The 20,553-nt window shown below is 41.4% G+C and overlaps 1 protein-coding gene across 1 annotated transcript in view; it reads left to right on the top strand.

Moving 5' to 3' along the window:
* Positions 1-10,453: 10,453 nt before the first annotated feature.
* The window catches only part of prex2 (phosphatidylinositol-3,4,5-trisphosphate-dependent Rac exchange factor 2), a 99,307-nt gene continuing 89,207 nt past the window's right edge, over positions 10,454-20,553 (top strand). The window contains exon 1 of the mRNA XM_073488704.1: positions 10,454-10,870. Within this exon, the coding sequence (XP_073344805.1) occupies positions 10,733-10,870 (138 nt within the window). The 5' untranslated portion in view covers positions 10,454-10,732. The remainder of the gene's footprint in view (positions 10,871-20,553) is intronic.

The raw sequence follows: 20,553 nt of genomic DNA, 5'->3' as shown, positions 1-20,553 counted from the left end.
TGCGCACTGTGTGTGTGTGTGTGTGTGTGTGTGTGTGTGTGTGTGTGTGTGTGTGTGTGTGTGTGTGTGTGTGTGTGTGTGTGTGCGAGAGAGAGAGCTCAGAGCATGCATTCACCAAAAAGTGATTTTTTAAAATGGTACATTATGTGTTCCTCCACATCTAAAGCGATGCATAAAGTCATGAAGTGTATCAAGTATCATCTTTATCACTCCAGAAGAACAACAGGCTCATTCTTCTGCTGTGCTCAGCTCAGGTCCTTTGAAGAAGACACTGCTTTTATCTTGTCCTGATAAGAGATTTGAGAGCCTTCACAGGCTCAAAGGTGCTCTGCTATCTCCTTGTTCACCTTCATACAAATGATGCACATTCAGAATAAGTTGCTGCCATTTGCACATTGGTGATGTTTTGATTATTAAAGGTGCATTGTGCAACTTTATATAGTTACAGTGTTGGTTACACAGTCCTATTTTCTTGAACTCTAGGACTTCCAGATGTGCAATGTGCTGTTTTTGTTCTCACCCCACCATGATTCAAAATGCGAGACTGTTTTGCTCTGATGTTTACAAAGACAGGTCATACATATGCTTTAAAAGTGCAATATGTAAGAATTGGCTACCTGTTGAATTCATGAAGGCTCACTGGGAGCTCAGAAGTGTTGGTGTTTTCACTGTTAGCAAAGGAGCTTTGGACCAGGATGGTCTGGGGCTAGCTGGTTAGCATGCAAAACATGCATACATCTCGTAACACCCATACTTTTTTATTAATATGTCATTATGCAATTTTTCCCTGCTGTATTTATCTACTTTGATGTCTTGTGATCCCTCATTACATTGCTTAAAATCACATGAAAACATTTTTTTTTTCATCTCAAATCACAATATATTAAAATGCAACATGTTGGGTGCCCTCTTGGATGCACCTGTGGTAAATAAAACATGAGAGAGTTCCCTCCACAGTACCCTTCCAGTGCCGTTTCTGTACACTGGTGCCACAACACATACAGCTGGTGCCCTTTTTATTTTTTTCCGCCCCTGCCCCTCAAACATCCTGAGTGCGCCACTGGAGCTATACAGAAGTGAGTACAGAGGTAATTTGTAAGTTCACTAAATCGTATAGAATGCAATGCTACCTAAGAGACTTTACTCTTGTAATAAAACCTAAAGCTGCATAAGCACACTGAGTCAAAATGGAGGAAGCTGCATGTACACAATATATCAGTCACAGGCAGACTTGACCACTCCCACATGGAAAGGAAAGACATATTAAATCCAAAAAACAATAAATGAATATAGTTGATCCAGTCTTTAAGAGCCCATTGAGCTCCTGAATCCTCTGCTTCCTGTTCGCTTATACCTCTACACCCAAAAGCCAGTGTGATAAGCAGCTACCAGCCCTGTCAGTGCCTTGGCCCAGCTCCACCAGGGATCCCTCTGTGGAGCTTTAGGTGGCTCTGCCTGTTATTCTAGGCTTTTCGTGCCTCCGTTTGATCCTCTACTTATCACCCAACACGGTGATTAAATGTCTAAGTCAACTGCCAGCCTTTTCCTTTTGTGATTGCATGGCAGCAGCACATTTTTCACATGCTTCTCTCCAGTGTCAACAGTGCGCCACCTGTTTTACACCCAATTACTGTACGACAGACCCCGAGCCCTCCCTCCGAACCCCGTCCCCTCCAAACAGACATTACAGTAGACAGGACAGGAATACTGTTTGTGACAACAGCCACCTCAGTGCACAGGAGATAAGTGGAATTAGGCTCTTAATTACACAGTTGAGATGATGATATTTACAGAACGCAGGTGCTCAAATAAGCAGAGGAATAAATTGCTCGATGACTTGAGGCTGGGATTAAAGTAGCAGTGGGCTCATCTTTTATACATCAGAGAGCTTTGAGAGATTTATTGATTATACAAATTTGGGACTAATATTTACTTTACTCCACATCAATCACAACAACTCAATATAAAGGTGTGGAGTTTTGGCTTGATATTGTTTTATCACACTGATACTTTAATGAAAGTTGCACATTAACTGATGTTTTATAGTCCACTATAAAAAAATATGTATTATTTCTGCCAGCCTCAGTGTTAAAACAAGTTTAAACACAATTGATTTGTGTGAACAGTTTCACAGGCATAACATATATAACATATTATGTAGAACGATGACTGTACATTTCTGTCTTTACGTGACTTTTTAATGCACAGCCAATTCAACTAATAAGATTTATTTCCTTATTTGGTGTAATAAGAGATAAGAGGATAAGTTAACTCAAAAATGAAAATTCAGTCATTATCTACTCACTCTCATGCCAATGGAAAGTCAAGGAAAGTTTCGTAGTCCACAAAACATTTCATAGTATAGCATAGTCCCCATCTACTTCAGTTCTTTAGGAGAATGCTGCAACACTGTTTTGCGGTGACGCTCCAGAAATGTTTTTTTGACTATGAAAATTCACCCGTCTTTCCATCAGCATGGGGGTGAGTAGATGTTTCATTTTTGGGTGGACTTATCCTTTAAGATCACTTCTGTATTTTGTCACCTTCGTTAAATGTGCAAGCCAATTCTCCCTTTTCTATAAGGTTTTTATAAGGTCAGAAAAAAAATATAAAAAATAGCAATTATGAGCAATATTATTTTTACACATAGAGCAGAGTGGGCTGTGGTAACCTGTACAAAGAGGAAATAAAGCCAATTTTTAACGGTTAAAGTGACATTAATTATATATTCATTGCACCTCTAAGCGCTTGATCAGCACATCCAAAGTGAACACATCTCTGGTTCAAATGCCAAAAAATCCCCCTCATTATTGGAAAATGTCGTCAGAATCTAAATTCGCTGTACCAGGGTTTGAAAAGGGGTTTTCTGACAGACCTATTTTTCAAAAATAACATAAACCCAGAAAACCGAAGTGTTTTTTGAGCTCTGCGACAGCTGCACACAGAAGCATATTCATAAAATGCTTGCTTTGCCTTCCATGTATATCATGTTCAGGGATTTGTGGGGAGAGTGAGAACGCTTGCATGTAAAGGCTGTTACGTTGGCTGGTCAGTTAAGCATGACGCGCTGGGCACAGAGACGTAGGTTGAGGGCGATGCCGGGAGTCGGTGTGGTGGTGTCTGTGTTGTTTTTAACACACAGGAACGCAGACCTGGGCGTGTGGCACTGCTCTGGGCTGTGGTCTGTGGGAGGGTGAAGAAGCAGGCATCTTTCTCAAAACGCCGTGCAATCTTAGAGTGGCACCGAGGTCCAGTAAATCACTATATTCCTCTCTGAGTCTCAAACTGTGCCGAGGGGTGAATGAGCTCTTTGATAAGCATGCAGTCTGAGAGCGGGGCTGGGACTGGTCGCAGTGGTGATGAGGAGGGGGTGTTCTCAAACTGCAGTCTTTGTGATGTCTTTAGGGCTTGTGCAGGATCTGAGAGATCTCAGCTGACCCTGAGCCGGGCTGTGAGTGCACATCTTTGACCTTTTGACTCTGGGGGAAGAAGTAAAGAAAAGGAGTCGAGGGGGTTAAATATGGTGCACGGTCTGGGAGGCAGCACAAAGTGGGCCATTTCGCAGCCAGAAAAATGTATCACTCTCTCAATGAATGGAGAATCTCGGGGGAATTCATCTCGGTGACAGAGACTTACGTTTGCAATCATCCATCATCGTGAGATCATGGATGAAACACGGGTTACACTAAGCTTTGCTCTGACATCTGCAGCCCAGAGACTTCCATCGGTTAGATTACAAAGCACAAAGACTTGCTTACAGTGATAGAAATCAGTGAGAGGCAAAATGAATAACAGGGGCACTTGGCAGCAGAGCGCAGTGGTTAAAGAACAAGAGGAGAGTCAATAAAGTTGAAGAGGATCTCTGAAGAGCGCTGCTTTGGTTAATTGTTGCTCCGACCATCAAGTCAGCATGACAAAAGAAGAGGCTGTGGAGGATTTAGCCAACTATTATCATGTACCCAACCTTTCTGGCTTTAAATGAGGGATTATTACCTGTTTTTTTTTAGGTTTAGACTGAAAAGGCAATAATGTTCACAAGTAATACACGAAAAAGGAACATCTGAAGGATTAAAGTAGTAGCAACATATTTTTCTGCTTTTCAATCTTTTTCAAAAAGCTTGAGAGTTTTCCATTAATCCGACGAGACATTAACATAAACTCAAGGTACACATATGTGCAAAAAGATACAGAATATTCCAGTTGGAGGTCAGGGTACACTACATACTACTACAATGGAGGTCACCTCTGTGGATCGCTGCTGCAGTCAGGTTGATAAACAGGAGTGAAGATAAGATTGATTTGTGCTGATTGAGAGTTACATATTGTACGTTTAATGTTCCATGTCACATCTTTGATCCCTTGGTGTTGCGATGGAGGCACTACATCCTACCATTTAAATAGAACTGGGCGTCTCAATAATGAAAGGAGACGGCAATGACCTTCTGTAAGTGAGCAGAAAGATTTGAATCATCTGGAAATTAAAATAAACCAGAAATAGAAACTGTGGGAGAAGGCATAATATCACACCCATACGTCTTGGTTTCCTATCCAATCTTACAACCCTTTAGATTTATCTACAACAAAAGTTTCCAAAAGTTCAACTCAGATTTATATGCAGTCGGTCCAGTGTCCCCTCATAAATATAGAAGAGAAAAAGGGGGTGAACATTTATAGCATGCTGGAAAATTTAATTAATTTTTGCTCAAATACCCAACCAAAAAGGTTAAATCACAAGACAAAACCAAGATACAAAGAAGGCAGTGTGTGACTTATATTTAGTGCACACTGGGGAGACCTGGAAATTGAATTTGCTCAATGTTGAAGGCGTAATATGTCTATAAAAGTCTATGAAAAAATATCAGTGTTTTATTTAACCTGTTAATAAAGTGAATTTGAAAAAGGTGTCATATGTAAGATTTTAGTTGAAAACAAAATGAACCAAAGTTATCACAAAAAACAGAAGAAATAGCAGTTTTGTCATTATGACATTTATGCATTGTGTTGCTGAGATACTGAAGTTAGCATGCTAACCGGCTAGCCCCAGCCTGTCCTGGTCCAAAGCTCTTGTGCAAGCGGTATAAACATCTACAACTCATAGTGCTCCGAGCTCCCAGTCCAGACTGCTAGCTGCACGGCTAACTGAGTATAACAGCAGTTATAATTAGCAGCAGTTAGCGGTTACTCTAGTGATATGCTGCCCTCTATTTGTTTAGAGTTTAGTTCAATTGCAGAGTCTGTCTTCCAAAGTGATTTAGTCCTTTCAGTGAAAAAAACCCCTTAAATTAAGTACTTACTCTTCCTATTTCTTAATAAAATCAAATCTACTTAGTATAGAGATGGTAAATGGCTGAAGTCTGAACATTTGGACATTATGAACTGTAAAAGGAAAAAGTAAGATGAATGTGCTCCATGTTTGTTTTGAATCTGATGAGTATACATTACTAAACTAAACTTTTTTCTTGCGGCCATTCATTATAATCTCTTTATCATAACACTGAATAAACAAAGTGCAGTCTATGCCTGAAGCAAAATAGATTATTTCTTGCTTTAGAGATGCATTGTGTTTTTACCACAGCATTTCAATATAATGCAAGATATCGCATATACAGTGTTTATTTGATTAATGGCTGCAGGGATGTGAGTGATATCCCTGGTAAAAGGGGAACATCAGCTACAAAACAGAGACAGAAACTTGGCAGAAAGAGGGAAGAAACTGATGTGCTACTAAACTTTAGGAATAATACATACATAGATGTAAGTCTGTTAGCAGGACCAGGACTTTATTAAAGCACTTATCTTGACTGCCTGCTGCGCACCACTGCATTGGGAAACCAGTGCAAATTAACCACAATGAAGAGATTGTTACTTACTACATCTTAAAGTTGAGTATGAATGCCCCTTTTGTAACATAGATGTACTAACTCAAGGCTGTAGTTGTGTTATTAAATTACACGGAATGGCTTTTTTTGGCAAATATCTTGTTTTCCTTCTCGGTTAAATGTAGTGCAGCCATCAAAGATCTGCCAGGAAAAGGTTTTATTTGATAAAAAGTATCAAGACGTATGTGTACCTACAGCCTAGGCCTAATATAGACTGCAATAAAACTCACATCACTGCAGCGATAAACCTGGTTTTAAAACCCACCTCAGCCTCCCAAGTGGTGTAAAGTAAGTAAGTACATTTAGTCAAGTACTCCACTTAAGAACAGTTTTGAAGTAAGTGTACTTTACGTAAGTTGTTGCATTTTATGCTACTTTATACTGCTTCTCCACTGCAATTCAGAGGCTGAATCTGAAAGTACGTATTATTCTGAAATATATCATCCTGCATGATGAGTACTTTTATTATCGGTACTTTAAAGGTCCAGTGTGCAGGATTTAGTGGCATCTAGTGGTGAGGTTTAAGATTGCAACCACCTGAATACATCTCGTCTTACCAAACATATAGGAGAAATTATATTGGCTGCTAAAAAGGCCATTGTTTGTTTTTTGTCCATCCCGGGCTTCTGTAGAAACATAGCCGTGCAACATGGCCTACTCTGTGGAAGATGATCTGCTCTTGTGTAGACATAAAGGGCACATTTTAATTCATATTTTCAGCTGATAATGCACTTAGGAAAACACATTCAAAACACAATGGATAATGTGAAAAATATATATCATTATATATTTACAAATATTATATATTTCTGCCTGTGGATCCCCCTCAATCCTACACACTAGACCTTTAAGTGTATTTTGATGCTAATAATTTTTGTCTTAAATCACAGACTTTGACTTGGAACAGTGAATTTCTATCCTGTGGTATGACTTCTTTCACCTGAGTACAATACTTCTTCCTCCTCTGAGCCTCCCCCGGCCCCTACACGCTGTTTTCCTCCATCTGAATGGACAGAAGTACATGTGAACAAAAGAACATGTTTGACTGACAACACTGCAGATATATCATGTAGGCATGTTTGTTTTGGCTTCCATAAACAGATTCATAGGGTGGGAATCAGGGTTAATCTATGGCTATCAACACTTATGTCTGATGTTACGTGCAAATAATCAGAAAAAAGCAGCTCATATCGACACTCCTTTTCCAACTGGGAAGAACAGAACACTTCCTGGCAGCCCTCAGCACGGCACCGGCAGCACTAAACCACAAATAATAGAAGTTAATTCCACAGACCAAAGTCATGGGTAATAAAATGTGAGGGTCTGGAAATTTACCTGCACTGGAATGGCTAATATAAAACCATAATTAAGTTGGTCTACCGCAGATGTCGTCAAGGTTTCTCTACTTCTTTCAGAACCTAAATTTAGCACATTTAGTGTTGGACTGGGATCCAGGCCCATTCAGACTTTGAAGACCCATTATGAGGTTCTGTTTGATGGAAAACCCCTTCAGATTCATAGGGTTCTAGTCAAAAACAACAGTGCTCTCTGGCGGCAGCACAGAAACAGTACAGCACATAACTTCATCGTCAAGAAAAACAGCAAAGGCATGCAGTGCTGCATTCAACCACCAGAGTATACTACATGTCAAGATTTACTCAGGTTGAGGAGCCATGTCCTCATCTCACCCTGCAAAACTGACACTAACCTGTAATTGAGACATAAAACGGCTCCATAAAATAAAGACTCCCTACTGGTGCTGATAAATTGGGGTGGCAGTCATCAGTTAAATTCATTTTCTCTTTTGGTGAATGTGCTCTAATAGCCAGATAACACTCAAGAAAATGCAGAGATACATTTTAACAGAACAAAGGGTATGAATTTGCTGCAGAATGGAGTTAACCGAACCCCTGCTTGTTGTTGTGGGCTCATAATGGCTACCCCAAAATCCCCTAAAAAGACTTTCAAGCTGGTGGAATTAAAGCTGGTTTTAGTGTTGATTGCGTTGCTATTTACCCAGGCTCTGACTGTGTCTAATTCAATATATAAACACTTAACCAGCTTCTCAAGTGGCTGCAAGAGTGGAAATATTGTCCTAATTAAACACAATCTGACTGATCACCGTTTATCCCTCTTTGAGAAGCTGTATCCAAATTCCAAGAAAACATTAACTGCAGTGTGGGAAGTGGAGGTAATCTACGAGGATTGATTCATTAAGATTGGTTGCTTATTAAGATGAGTTGTGGTTCAAGAGCATCTGCTCGCTGAATCTAAATATCTTAAATCTAAACCAGAAAAAAATCACCATGCTGAGGCATTTGGCTGCAGACAGGACGCATTTGTAACAAGAAAATACCACAAGATTTTTTTTTAGGTCATTTACTGTTAAGTTTGTATTTTTCTATTTGTCCGTTTGACAGCCAGACAGTATCAATTACACTTAATTAGCATAGGAATGTCTTGTTACTAATTGTGCCTGTCAATTGTTGTTTTTGTGTTTTTATGCATGAATTCACTGAATGTATGGTGCATTACTGTATAAGCACGTTCATAAGACAGGTGGGGAGGCACCAGGTCAGTTGTCCCGGGCCCTTTGTCATGAAAGGGCCTAAAACAACGGACTGGGGATTATTTTGCCCTGGGCACAAGCACAACTATCAGCGGCCCTGTTCATAAAACATCATAATGCTCTTACAAGGCTCTTTATAAATGTTTATAATCATGCATGGGACGGGAAGTTGTGTGTTTTGGAAAATGGCTTCCATAATCACTGTTATTGTTTTTGTCATAAACTTTACTTGCCTTCAGCAAAAACTGCTCATAAATCCTCATGATTTGCTATCACGTCATACATCATCACTAATAACCTCACTTTACTTAAAGCTCACAAAGTCATGCATGCATATTATTGATGTTTATAAGACATTTCTGAAAGTAATCCGTCAGGCTCTATGAATCATAACTATAATTTGTCCTGAAACTTTAGAGCCGTTCTCGATGTGTCTTTATAACTGGATAAAGATGAGGTAGTTATACAGTGACTCAGATTCTTCTTTCAAACACTGTTTTCATGCAGGCATGGAGATATATTGCTTTAAAACAGCCAAAGTGGTCAATCTGTCTAGTCAATACAGAGTGCAAATAATAATGTTTATACTTTTAAAGCACTATGTGCACATTATAAGCTGGAACCACTGCTAATGTCTCAACAAACAACGGCTCAGCTCAGTCTAACACTGAGAGACAGCTAAGACTGTGTGCTATGGAGGCACAATATGAACAATGTTACTTACTTTTCTGCCTATTTTACAACTATGCTTATTCATACCTCTTATCATATTTGAATATTTTCTGTGTTTCAAGTTTATATTCATGCTTTTATTTCATATTTGTATTTTTTATCTATTCCTTTTTGTAGCTTGGTGCGGCTCACTGAATCTTGTTGTACATGCACAATGACAGTAAATATATTCATTACGAATGCTAAGCTTATAATACATGATGTCCACCACTTGTATTACTTCACAAACCTTGTTAAAGGTTGTCATGCATGATTATAAACATTGATGAAGAGGTTTATAAAGTATCATAACTGCATTATAACGTGTTATGGATGTGCTTTTAACACATTACGGACATGTCATCAAATTCACAGGCAAACATTTACACATGATGCAAATACAATCACACATTTGTACTATATATACATGCTGGGAAGTATGCAATTACAGTATGTTATATATACAAAGATATCTGTGATAAACTCATTTGCAGTTTAATGGTGTAAACCAGGGTTTTACGGCTGAATGTTATTGCTTCATTAACCGACTACTGTGCTTTATTACAAGGAGAAAGAAAGCAATTAAAGTAATGCAACATAATTCCCTTGCATGGTTGACTTTTGCAGCCACTCGCACTCTGGTTTCAGTTTGGTGTTGGCACAAGGAGGGGGTTCTTGATAAGGTTTCAAGGGGTTCTCGAACAAGTGAGGAACAATTAAATTTCCCAATTATTCCACCCCATAAATTTCAGTGGGGGGAAAATAAGTGAAAATGAGTGAAATGGAGTAAAACTGCAGGCTGCAGGCTGCTCTGCTGTCTTTGTTTTTATCTGATCTTTATCTCATTTTTACTGGGTAAACTGTGTAGTTTTATGTTTCTAGGTTCATGACTGTTCTTTATTGAGAACATTTTCCTGTGCTATCAAGCCAGACAGAGATAACTAGGAGAACCCCAGAAGTACCGGATATGTTCCTTCAAATTAAAAGCATAGAAGCATGACATTGACACTCATTTTCCTGCATGTCGTTTTTAAGAGCTTTCACTAGCATTTCTAATCCATTACACATCATCTGTGTGTTCATGAGAACAGTGTGGTTTAATAAGTTTACGACATAAAGCCTGTTGCTGCGGTTTTATATTGAAAACAGAAGCCGGAAGTCACTGTGTGGACTGTGTCTGACTTGACTCTGGTCCTCCTCCGCGTTAAAGGCTGTGGGGAGGGAGGCTGGATTGGGATGAAGATTGTAGGAGTCACATGGACTCAACTTTCAAACTGGAGTGTAGTTGATGTCCTCTCCTCAGTGACGCTCTGAGGGAAGCTGTCTCACTCCGTTGTGTCATTTCCATCTTTGTCTTCACTCACTTTTTTTTAAACTTTCCTCGCTGTTCATGCGCTCTCATCCAGCACCCCGGCTTTGTTTTACTACTTTTCGTGGACTTTCCAGCGCAGTGACCGGGTTGCAACCTCCAGTTCTGACCATGCTGCGAACTTCACACGTCTGAAAAACACCGTTTTGTGATGTGAAACTTTGTGGGAAAGGAAAAATCAGATTTGCAGTTATTTCACCCACAATGACTGAGGAGAGCAGAAGTGAGCACAGAGGCGAAAGCGGGAAGGACCTGGAGAAACAGCTCCGGCTGCGAGTGTGCGTCCTGAATGAACTTTTAAAGACTGAACGGGATTATGTTGGGACGCTGGAGTTTCTCTCGGTGAGTTTTCAGAAGTAAATTGCACATTTAACTCGAGTAAGTGAACCCCCCCAGAGCAAACAAACAAACAAACAAACAAACAAACAAAATCAGGCAGCCTGTTTAGTATGCACGGTGCGTCAGGCTGCAGAGCAACAACTCGTCCACTGTTGCATGTTAATAACCTGTGGAGCGGTCTCCCCCCTGCATGCACTGACCCTTCTAACAACGTGATGTCTAACATGAGAATCAACATTTCAGAGTGCTGCCTCTCTGGTGGAGATATTAACTTTTCAGATTGCAAGTGTGAAATTGGGAAAGCAGGCACAAAGGGGCATGGCACAGCTTTAGTTCTTGCACAGTCAGAGTGATGTTAATCCTCTTTTCAGTGGCTCACAGTGGTTTGTCTGGTAATAACTGATCAGAAAGTATTGTGAGTCATTTGCCACACTGGAGCACGAAGTTTTTCTCTTTAAAGGGGCACTATGTAGTTTTGGAGGAGAATGCAGTTAAAACTTCTTCCCCAAAACTACATAGTGCACCTTTAAATGACCATTTTCTCACATAATGTTTTAATATTCAGCCGATGTTTACCGTTGTGTGTAAATCAGAGTTACGGTGTCTCAGTCCAGGTTGTTGACAATGCTAATCTGAGGGACAGAAAGAAGACAAATTCATCAGGGACACTTCTGTGATGACATCTGTATTTCATCTCACTCAGTGTGTGTCACACTCAGGCTTGTAACTTATTCCATCCATATGATTACCCCACTTCTTACGCCGCATAGAACATACAGGAGAGTGCATTTTACTACCTCCTGTGCCAACTTTTGATCAAATCCAGAAGTGGGGAGTCCCACCAAGGACGGGACAGGTGTGTACTCAAATGAAAACTTCTGCCTCGGCACACTGTTGCTGTCAGCTTGATGGCATTAGCTTAAGTGACACCCAACCTCTGAGACAGAAGGGAAAGGGAAACTTTGGGAACGTGTCCTCTTTGTGCAGTCGCTAATCAAGCCTGTTTTGAAAGGAAGCTGTGGCTCTTAAAGGTGAAATACCTCGCAGTCAACACACTGATATGACGTGATCGAGACTGTGGGTTCGGAGGGCTTTTACTCCATTTTCTCATCAGTTTCAACTTCTGGGAATTTTGCAGGGAAGTCGGGTCGAAGGGCCACTGTGTTGTGTGTCGTTAAGAGTTCCCAGACCACATGTATGAATGTGTACACCCCGACCCTTCCTCCCACTGCCCAGATGTTTCCAATGCAGGACAGAGGGACCAGGGAGGGGATGGCGCGCGCTTGCTTGCTCTATCTGGCCTTTCTTAGAAGTGGCATCACTGGAGATCTGGAGGAGGCGATTACATGAGGGAATGTGTCCTCTGTCCTGGTGGTGGTGGTGGTGGGGGTTTGGGGAATGCAGTCGCAGCCCCTCCTTCATCTCCCCTGTTGTGCCGGAGCTGGGATTCATTTCAGAAGCGACTGATCCCTTACAAGGCAACTCTGTTCTGGCCAGGGGATGTCGAGATGGATGCATCAGATTGAGATCTGACAGTGAAAGATAGCTGTTGTTGGTTTAGCTGATGATATGGCTCAAAAGTGAGAGGAAAAAGACAAAGAGTCAGTATAATCTACTGTCTTATCGTCTGGGAGGTCCCGCGGAGCATCGTGGAGGATACTCAGGATGATCAAAGACAGCCCTACTAGGGAGAGGGGTCAGATTGAAGACTTTCATCTGATCACACACAAACACTCCCCCGCTTCCTCTGCTGCCACACTAGAACCACTTACGAACCACACAAGTTTCTGTGTGTCTGGAGGTCAGAATAGAGAACAGCTCACCTCTCCCCCTCTGTGAGACTCCCTGGTGGGATAATCCAGGGGACTCCGAGCACCAGCAGGGAGAGGCGTAGTCGGGATATCGCCAGAGGGGTGAAAGGGAAAACTGTAGAGCGGATCCAGAGTAGATGTTGCCAGGAGGGTGAAGGGTAGTCGGGGGAAAGGAGGGGGGTTGTGGTGGCTGGGCCTGGTGCCTTCTCTTGTAAACCATATTTCCTGGAGGAGGAATTCCTCCGAGGTTAGGAAATGCTGGGGAACAATGAGGCTCCGGTCAGTAGCCGAAGTTGAACAGTGGAGCAGAGATTGTTGCGGCTGATCCGTGGGACCCAAACACAATGCACCTCGCACATACTTTACTCTTAAGGTAGTGGAAAATAACAAGGATGATTAGCGCAAATTTGTCCCAGGATGGTCTGAGCCCATTGTGTGGCCCTACCTAACCCCTCGTGGGAAAAATATGCAGATTGCATCTCGCAGGTGTCGGTATTGGAAAGTCTAAATTTGACTTTCTCGGGATGGAAGCGCCACCTTTTACAGTGAATGTACTAAAGTTACACAGTAGTCTGGCAGCGAGAGGAAGGCTGTCTGAAATATCTTGGGCCTGTCTTACATAATGAACAATTATAGCTGGAGATAGTGGGCGGCGGTGGACACTGGTGTTTATCTTGGGCGGCCGCGAGCCAATAAAACGACAGTCATTCTCAGAAATGTCTCAATGAGGGAGAACAAATCATGACTTTATGTAAACAGCCGCTTTAATGAGGTGCTTGCAGTTTTTTAGTTACAGTGTCAAATGAAGTTCTTTGCTTAGTCTCTGTCATTGTTTGCAGTTGATAGAGAGACATTGAACGTCTGCATGATAAGCACTTAGAAGAGAGAATGCGAGAGAAAAGGACTACGGAGGAAACCTTTCATGTCCTGATTCTGGATGGAGATCTGAGCCACAAGTTAACTTAATATATTCCAAAGAGCTTTGCAGTGCATTAAGTGGTCCCTCAGCTGTTGCCTTCCTCTCCCCCAACAAAAGCCTGTTGAACTACGAAGCAACCACAGAGTGTGATGTTTAAAACATTTTTAATCCCTTGCATAAATTTAAATTAAATAAATGTGGTTTGAGACATTGTAGGGCTGTGGAATCTCTGAAGAAATTCAAGAAATATTGCATCTGTTTTTCCCACATCTTTTGAATGCAGCTGAATGTGATTATCCTCGTTATTTATTTTCTTTTAATGTAAAAGGTTGAAATTAGTCAACAAACATGTCGGTGGTCACTTTAAGTCAGTAAATTTTCAGTGAAAATGGATGCAGGAAGTTGAGGAAACAAGCTTAATGGAGAAAGCAGACTCTGAGAAGGATCATTTAGCGGCTCTTAGAAACCCAGGTGTTCATGTCAACCCAGTGTGTGTGTGTAATTCTCTCACAGAGTTTGGACTTGTTTACATCTTGAGCAAGAAATTTTCCTTTTTGCTTGCAACTTATGACCATTGGGCAGTCAGGAGGTCAGGTCGGGAGTGAGGGCAGAACGAGAGGGTTTATATGCTCCGGACAGACAGCCGATGACCCCAGAGGTCACAACCTCTTGTTCCTATCCCTTTCCTGTCTGTTAATCTGTCGACTTCATGCCAACTTTTAGCTGCTTTCTAATGGAAACAGGAACAGAAGATACTGATGTCCAGTGCGTCCTGATTTGATGCAAACACACCAACAAAACTGAGTAAAAACAGAGAAAACACAAGCTTTCAGTGGCTACAAATGGAGGCATGTTAGAAAACAAAGCAAACATAAGATTTTGTGGTTAATAAATTCAAAATTAAGTGAGATTAATTGAAGTACAAATACTGTAATTTGTCAATGTTTCAGTGCTCAGAAGCCAGAAATGTTAAGAGCTGTTGTCTGGATCAGTTGGAGGGGGAGTGGGAGGAGATAATGGTTTAAGGAGGGCAAAAGTTGTTTAGTATTTTTAGTATAATGAGACTGACCCCACGTGATATACATCAGCCCCTTGTACAGCTTCTATGCAGCAATTTAAATAGCTTATATAAGTGACAGATCAGATAAGACAGTCCATGTTCAACATGTGTGCTCACATGGTGCTGGAGAGTTGGGATTGGGTGGACTTGAGGCGGAGGGTGAGTGCATAGACCGGACCCGCCTGTGGCCATTTACTGTTGCTTACATTAGCTTGTCTCCACACTGGGAACTGGGAGATAAGAGATTCCACGGAGAGCAGAGTATTACTTCCCTGATTACTCTCTTTTTTATTCCTTTGAGGTCCAATATAATGCTTATTTTCAGCTTCATACTTTTACTTTGAGTGTCTACCAGAAAACGCTTAAAAAAACGTTTTATTATATATTTTTTTATTTTTCTCACACACAATACGGCAGCACCTCTATTCACCCACTGTCTGAGCGCTCTGTTTTAGTGCCCGTCTCTTTAAGGCCCCACTCCTGAAAAAGCCAAGTCTCTATTGATTGGTCAGCTCTCACAGGCCTGAGCAGGTGCTGCCTACCATGTTTCCGTCTCCACTTTACGCCTCGTCTAAAGGCAAACCATTTCTGAATAAGTGCTGTGTTCATTTCTCCTTGGACTGAGCATGTTTGATACTTTCACAGTATTCATGTAGCACCCAGACCTGCTTTGTATTAAAAAAGGGAGGAAATCTCACTTTCTACAATATGGGACCTTTAATTACTTCCTTTATTCAGAGCTGATGATGGCTCCATGGTGCTGTTGCTCATTCCCCACCTGCATTTTATGCCCTCTGCGCTTTCATATACATTAAATCTCTCTGGTTCCTTAATGTTTTTTTTCCCAGATGGGAAGTGACTACATGTGGTGCATCAATTATGGACGCTGTGGTGACAAAAAGTGTATTTTTCCACTCTTTCTACAGCTGTATGTAGATGTTCATTAAGATCCCCACTAGACTACTGTAGATCACTGACCCGAATCTTATAGAGGCTCTGTGTATTTCTGCTTTAATTGAGTTTTATTCCATGAACATACACAAGACTCTGCCTGCTCTTTATATATGTGTGATTTTTTGAGAGCGCTGACATGTTTTTCTCCTTGACTCTTCCTACTAATTGGATTGGGTCAGTCTCTCCTCCCTGAGAGAACAGGCAGTTTCCCTCCAGTGCGAGGCCCCTGAAGTGATGATGTGGCTCACTTGCATTTCAATTTCACACCACTGCTGCCACGACACAAGAGGCCTGCCTGATTATAAGTGTAAATGCATTCTGTCTCCGTTTGATCATACTGTATATTTTGCGGGTAAACCTGTTTAGTACCCCATCTCAAAGCTCAAACTGTATTTTTATCCAGCCTGAAGATAAATGATAGCGAGGATTAGCTCGACGACAGCAGAGCCATCTCCTGCAGAGTATTTTGCATCAACCTTGAGTCCCGTATCAATAAAAACCACTGAGTGGGATAATCCTTCATCTTCCCATTGAGCAATTCTGCTATGGGAGCTGCTTTGTTTTGCATGCCTTTCAATATTTTATCCATTCATCTTACAAAAAACAAAGATTTAGCAATTTCCCAGATGCAGCAAATGTGATTACCACTGGGTATTATTCAGTAACATGCCTACATTATGCCAAGTTGTAGAATAAATATTGAATATTGTAATGTTCAGTGTGAGGCATGATAGTGTAAGTTAATGTAATTTGATTGAAAGGGTTGTTTCTAGGGTTTCAGTCCCTCCAGGATTTCGCTGCCTGTTTTTTAAGGTTCTTTGCGGTCTTAAATGCCTGATTTCACAGCAACATCTCCAAAAATTTACGATGCATGTTGCAGTGCTTCTAGCCGGTTTTCGAAATTGCGGGAGCAAGTGAACATTCCAAAAATAGCATTTCAGAGTTTTTTGGTATAATTGCACACACATGATCTCCATCTCATCTCTGATTTCTTTACACATCCAACTAGAAATGCGGAATAAAGCTTGCTCACCATGTTTTATTTGAGACTTTTTATTCAAAAACTTTTTTCTGGCCTTTTTCACAAACATGAGTGGCTCAACATTGTGCATGGGGGACTGCTATGATTGGTGAAACTCACAGGAAATGAGGATGATTGGTCCAATTTGTTGAAAACTTTCAAACCAAATTGCACGGTCATGCAGAATTCTCTGGGATTGGTTGATTTTGTATTAATTTTTGGGATCCCTACATCGCAACTTCCTGGAGGGACTGGATAGATGCCACACTCATGTCTGTATGGTAAATATGACACTACTACCAGCAGCTGGTTAGCTTAACTTAGCAGAAAGATTGGAAAAAAACAGTGATCCTGGCTGTATCCAATGGTAGCAAAATCTCGTGGGGGTTTTTCACTATTTCTTGGCTGGACACAGTGACATCCTCAAGTGTCATTGTCAGTGTGAGATTATCAGATAACCAGCAGCCCAACCAAGAAATATTTCAGCGCATAACCCCTGTAAAATCTCAACTTTTAGTTTTTTAACTTCAAACATTTTTTTTTCAAGGCCAAACAAATGAGTTATAACACGTAAATCACTGAGCTTTAAAGATGCTGCGAGACAAATGTCGTCAGTTGTCAACTGACGAGAGTGGTATTAATTAATCTAACTCTCTGTAAGAATAAGAGAGTATTTTCCCACTGATGAACTATAAATAATAACCATAAACTTTAAATAAGTAAAATGTTTTTGTAGAAAACCTGGTCATTTTTGATATCGAGATATTTAAAATTTTCAACCGATGCCCGGCTCTATCTGTGTGTGTGATCATTTTCTCCTCACTGCCTTTGCAATTAGAAGATGAGTATCAGTGAAAGAAAAACAAACTTTGCTTTAGCCATTGTCTAGTCTACCCTTTAGCTTATTGATGACTGTGTTGTTACAGTCTTTTACACCTTCTTTCTGTCAGTGTAAAAGTCCCTCTGGCAGGTCCTTACACTGTAGAGGGTTCTTTTGCTTTTGTCTCAGAGAGGCCATTTCTCAAGCAGGATTTCCTTCCTTCCTGGCCCTCCCCATCTTTACATTGTGCTGCATGTTTCCTGCTTCAACACACACACACACACACACACACACACACACACACACACACACACACACACACACACACACACACGCACACAAACACTTCCCCCACTGTCTCCACCAGGCCAGGGAAAGGAGAGTTGCCCACTTGGCAGTGTAAAGCATCATTGCATAGGGGATAAGGCTGCAAGAACTCCTCCTGCATTGAATCCATTAAGTGGATTCAGCTCAGGAGGCAGGGGTGGAGCTGCCCTGCTGCCCGGAGGAGAAGGCGGCCTTTGATTTGGCCCCTGCCAGCTGCCTGGTCACATGGCGCTTACGTGCGACAAGTAGAAGAGTGGCGGGACTACGGTAGACACTTTGTCAGGACGTTCATGGAGTGTGAAGGGGTCATCATCACAAGGGGGGCTGTGTTTTTCGCTGGCATGCTCTGCCGCAGGGAACACACTCACAGGCATGCACACATGCTTGTTCAGATCAGTATGCCTGTGGTGTCGGTTTAGCACTTTCAAACCTGCTCCAGCATTGCAGTAATTCTGCGTGACAAAGGAAAAATGTCAATATGTTTGCAAGTTAATTAAATTCTGGGATGATGCTTATGAAGCCAAATTAAAGTTATTGCTTATTAAAGTGCATTTTCTATTTATTCCCAAATCTGACATCGTGTCCTCACACAAGTTTGCATGCTCTCTCTCTGTGGTTTAAACTCACACTTTCCATGGCAATCATGTCTCCGTCCGCCCTGCATTTCTAGCCTCAGAATCCATAAACATCCAGAGCTGCCCAGCCAGACATGATGGGAAATTCCACTTCACTCCTAATTATTTAATTAAGCACTCGAATGGGATTTGCTGCAGAAGCTCTGAGAGTTAGACAAGTGTCTCTCTGTCTCTAAGCACGCCTTGTCTGCAGACATCCTTTTCATGTCCGTCTGTCTCTCTGCTTTCCTTTTTCAGTCTCTGAAACTGACTCTTTAATACAAACGACTGGACCTTGTTTGAGGGATTGGCAATGAGTAAACCTCTACTTTCCAATTAAAAAATGCCCTAAAACTGGAGGTCAGTGAGTTGAAATTAAACCTGCATTAATTATTTTTTTTGTCCGCTTTGGGGCAGCAGATATAATCAGCTCATAAAGTATTTACAACAAATGCAAAATCAAAAAGTTTAATTAATTCACTTTCCTCCCATTGTGCTCTGAATCAGAGCGGAATCTGATGTGACTCTGGATGTTTATTCCTCCAGAAGGTCTGGCTCTGCAGACACTTTTTGTTTTGATAGAGAAATTATGTATTGTGCGTTTAAATCTAAAATACATCTTTTTTAACTAATCTAGGTCACTCTATGTGGACAGAAACTCATAGCTCATATGATATGAATACCTGAATTAATAATTTTTCTTACCATCTTCCAAACATTTCCGACACCACATGAATCCCCTTGAAGTGTCCACTTTAATTGTAAAAGAATAAATATTACCAAACAACAACATTTTACCCTGTTTTAACAACATTTTACCCTTTTCTTCACGAGGTGGCAGACATATGTTACAAGCAAAACAGAAATTAATTACTCTATAGAATGTAACAAAGCTGCTCAAATACAATAAAGGGAGTTAATGTACAGTAATTAGTGGTTTCCATTCTGAGGTCTATACTGCCCTGTTGGCACGGTGCCTCCTGCTCTGTCCATTCACAGGCAGAAAGAAAGGCATGATGAGCAGAACCCTGACAGGAGGGGGTATTTGTACGGGTGGGAACGCACTCAAAAGTCGTGCTTAGGAAGAGTGAGAGTGGGGAGAAACTGCCAAGGTTCAATTCTCCATTGACCGTGTCCGGTTCTGTGTGTGAGGCTGACGCTGCAGGTTTCCTTTTTTTCTTGCTAGTCCCGCTGAGTTGGATGGCAGGGAGGGGCTCCTTTGGACAATTTGGAGCCTGAAGCGATAATCAAAGAGTCAGTCTGGGTGTGTGACAGTCAGGCTTGGGAGTGCGCCACAGATTGGGAGACCGATGATTCTGCTTAGTCATCTTGCAGATCAATACAGAGTCCTGGTGTGTGGCTCTGATGGGAACTGCCTGCTATCAGTGGGTAATGGTGTGCTTGGCTGCACATGGAGATTGGGGAAGCATGGCAAGTTTGGTTTCTAAAGAGCCAGTCTCATCTACTGGAGGCTGTCCTCACTGCCTTAATATCCAATTTCACAAGTAAAATATCTTCCTAATATACTGACGGTTCCTGCCATTTTTTAGTGCCACGATGGGTGAAATTGGACAGATTCACACCCGGTCAGGCATTCAGTTTAACGGACATGACCACAAGCGGTGGTGCTCATTTCAGTCCAGTGTCAACCGTGCAAATAGCTCACCGGGAGCCGGGTGTAGACATTGGACACAGACATATTCATTAGATAAATTGCTTCATTCCAGCTGTTTATGTAATGCCTTGGGTGCCAGGGTCACTGGAAGGACAAGAAGAACATCAAAGAGATGAATTTTTCTTTTTTTCTTTACCCTTCACAGACAATAGGGAGATCTGGGAGATGTCTCATTGCTTGGCTGGTCTAATGTTTTCCTGCATTTTTCACAAAACAGGCATTCAACTTTCAAATGATATTCCAGCAGCTCTATATAATTGTCTTGAACGACGCTTCTTCAGCTGCACTGGTTTATTTATTTCTGGGAGTCATCTGGAGCTCATACAGACTGCCTGACTTTTAAAATAAAGCGAACAAGTCTTCCAATGACAAATGAACTTTTGTCCTGAAGTACCTACAGTATGTCCTCCGTTGTTAATTAAAACCACAGGCCCTGCATTGAGCTGTGCAGATGAACCTTAACAGCCACTCCCAAGATAGACATA

Source organism: Pagrus major, chromosome 19 (assembly GCF_040436345.1).
Source record: "Pagrus major chromosome 19, Pma_NU_1.0".
Lineage (NCBI taxonomy): Eukaryota > Metazoa > Chordata > Actinopteri > Spariformes > Sparidae > Pagrus > Pagrus major.
Note: the sequence above shows the minus strand (reverse complement) of the source record. Positions and strands in the feature narration are given on the sequence as shown.